The sequence below is a fragment of the Stegastes partitus genome, unplaced genomic scaffold (assembly GCF_000690725.1).
Source record: "Stegastes partitus isolate 25-593 unplaced genomic scaffold, Stegastes_partitus-1.0.2 Scaffold10, whole genome shotgun sequence".
NCBI lineage: Eukaryota > Metazoa > Chordata > Actinopteri > Pomacentridae > Stegastes > Stegastes partitus.
The window spans coordinates 1,907,463-1,909,074 of record NW_007577741.1 but is presented as its reverse complement, the minus strand read 5'-3'; the positions used below and the strand labels follow the sequence as shown (position 1 = coordinate 1,909,074).

The 1,612-nt window shown below is 42.7% G+C and overlaps 1 protein-coding gene across 1 annotated transcript in view; it reads left to right on the top strand.

Moving 5' to 3' along the window:
• Positions 1-368, top strand: part of rbpjl (recombination signal binding protein for immunoglobulin kappa J region-like) — a 46,735-nt gene extending 46,367 nt beyond the window's left edge. The window contains exon 12 of the mRNA XM_008286400.1: positions 65-368. Coding sequence (XP_008284622.1) covers positions 65-368 — 304 coding nt within the window. The remainder of the gene's footprint in view (positions 1-64) is intronic.
• The last annotated feature ends 1,244 nt before the right edge of the window (positions 369-1,612 follow it).

Sequence of the window (1,612 nt, the reverse complement as noted above, 5' to 3'; positions counted from 1 at the left end):
GTTGACAGATTTCTTTCAGCATCGCCACATTTTCTTACTTCCGTCTCCTCCTTTCCCCTCTCAGGTCTCCCAAATCTCTGCTCTGCGTCGTTCCCGATGTGTCTGTCTTCAGTGACAGCTGGCGTTGTCTGCGACGCATCATCACCGTTCCTCTGTCGCTCATCCGGCTGGATGGCCTGATTTATCGCACATCCTTCAGTTTCACCTACACCCCTGAACTCCAGCCGCCTCCGTCTGTCCGAGGAGCAGCGGGAGGAGGGAAGAGAGAAGGTGGGATGGAAAGAGGCCAGGAGGATGACATCCTGTTAGAGACCATCCATCAGGAGTTCACCAGAGCCAACTTTCACCTCTTCATGCAGAGCAGCTAATCTGCTGACAGTGGTGGAGTCCTCAGGTGAACTTTTAGTGCAGAGTCTAATGACTGGCAATCACACACTGATTGTCTTGGTTTTGGATCAGTGTTGGTCACTGTGCTTCCTCGTTTATTATTCTCATCTTTGGTAGTGGTTATTCAGTAGATTCACTAGATATGCTGAAAAGTCTGTGTATTATTATTATTGAGATGACATACTTTGTCAATTTTAGAAAAAATGCTTAATCAGACCCATGCACATCAATATTACATCCACTGCACACACAAATGTTTCAGGTCAATAAAGACCCATGTTTGGAGTCAACAGGGTTAATAAAGAGCATTTCCACAAACACTACAATTTTTGTTTCTCAAAAATCCAAACTTTAAGAGCTTAACATCAGAAGATGATGCTGAATATGAGACGCAATCAAGAAGTTCCAGGACTGCACTTTTTTTTTTTAAAGCAAAACCATGCTTGATTTAGAATTGGCCATCATCCTCTTCAAAGTAGTCTCAATGTGCAGCAACGATCCGCTCGCAGTGGTCCTGTGGTGCTCTCTGGAAAACCACATTTACAGTTTAACAATGGGCCTCAACCTCAAACTAAGTGTCACATTAACCAAAGCTTCATGTGGAGGATGATCAGTGCAGACGAGTTGTGTGTCTGTGGCTACCATTCAGAGATCAAACAGCAGAGCCAAGACCATAGAGGGTTTTCCTTCCATTTTCTGTGTGTTACCTTTATCTTTGTGATGAGAAACGCTGAAAAAAAAATGCTTTAAATAATCAACACTCTGCATAATCTACTCTACGTTCATTTCAACACTTCAAAAACGGCGTCCCCGCTAAGGACTCTGTAGCAACCCACCTGCCAAATCAACTAGTCCTGAAAAAAAAAAAAAAAAAAGCTTCAAGCAGCAACCTAGCACACGAAAAGTTTCAAAAGTTTTGCAGAGAACTTGTGAACAGTGAAGCAGCCCTGCTAGTTTTTTTTATAAATGTAGTATCCATTTTAATAATTCCACCCATCACTTTTTTGAGGAAACACCAAAGCCACGACGACTCTGTCTGGTTTAAATTCATACAAAGAAGCGTTTTGTCCAATATAGAACAGTATGATAGCATGGTGCAGCCAGACCATTATGGTTTACAGAAGCTAAGCGAGACGATGGCGCCTGATACCACAGGACACCTTCAAAGGTCCTCATGAGGAAGATCTACAGGTGGTTTAATGTTGTAACTGATCAATGTATGTAT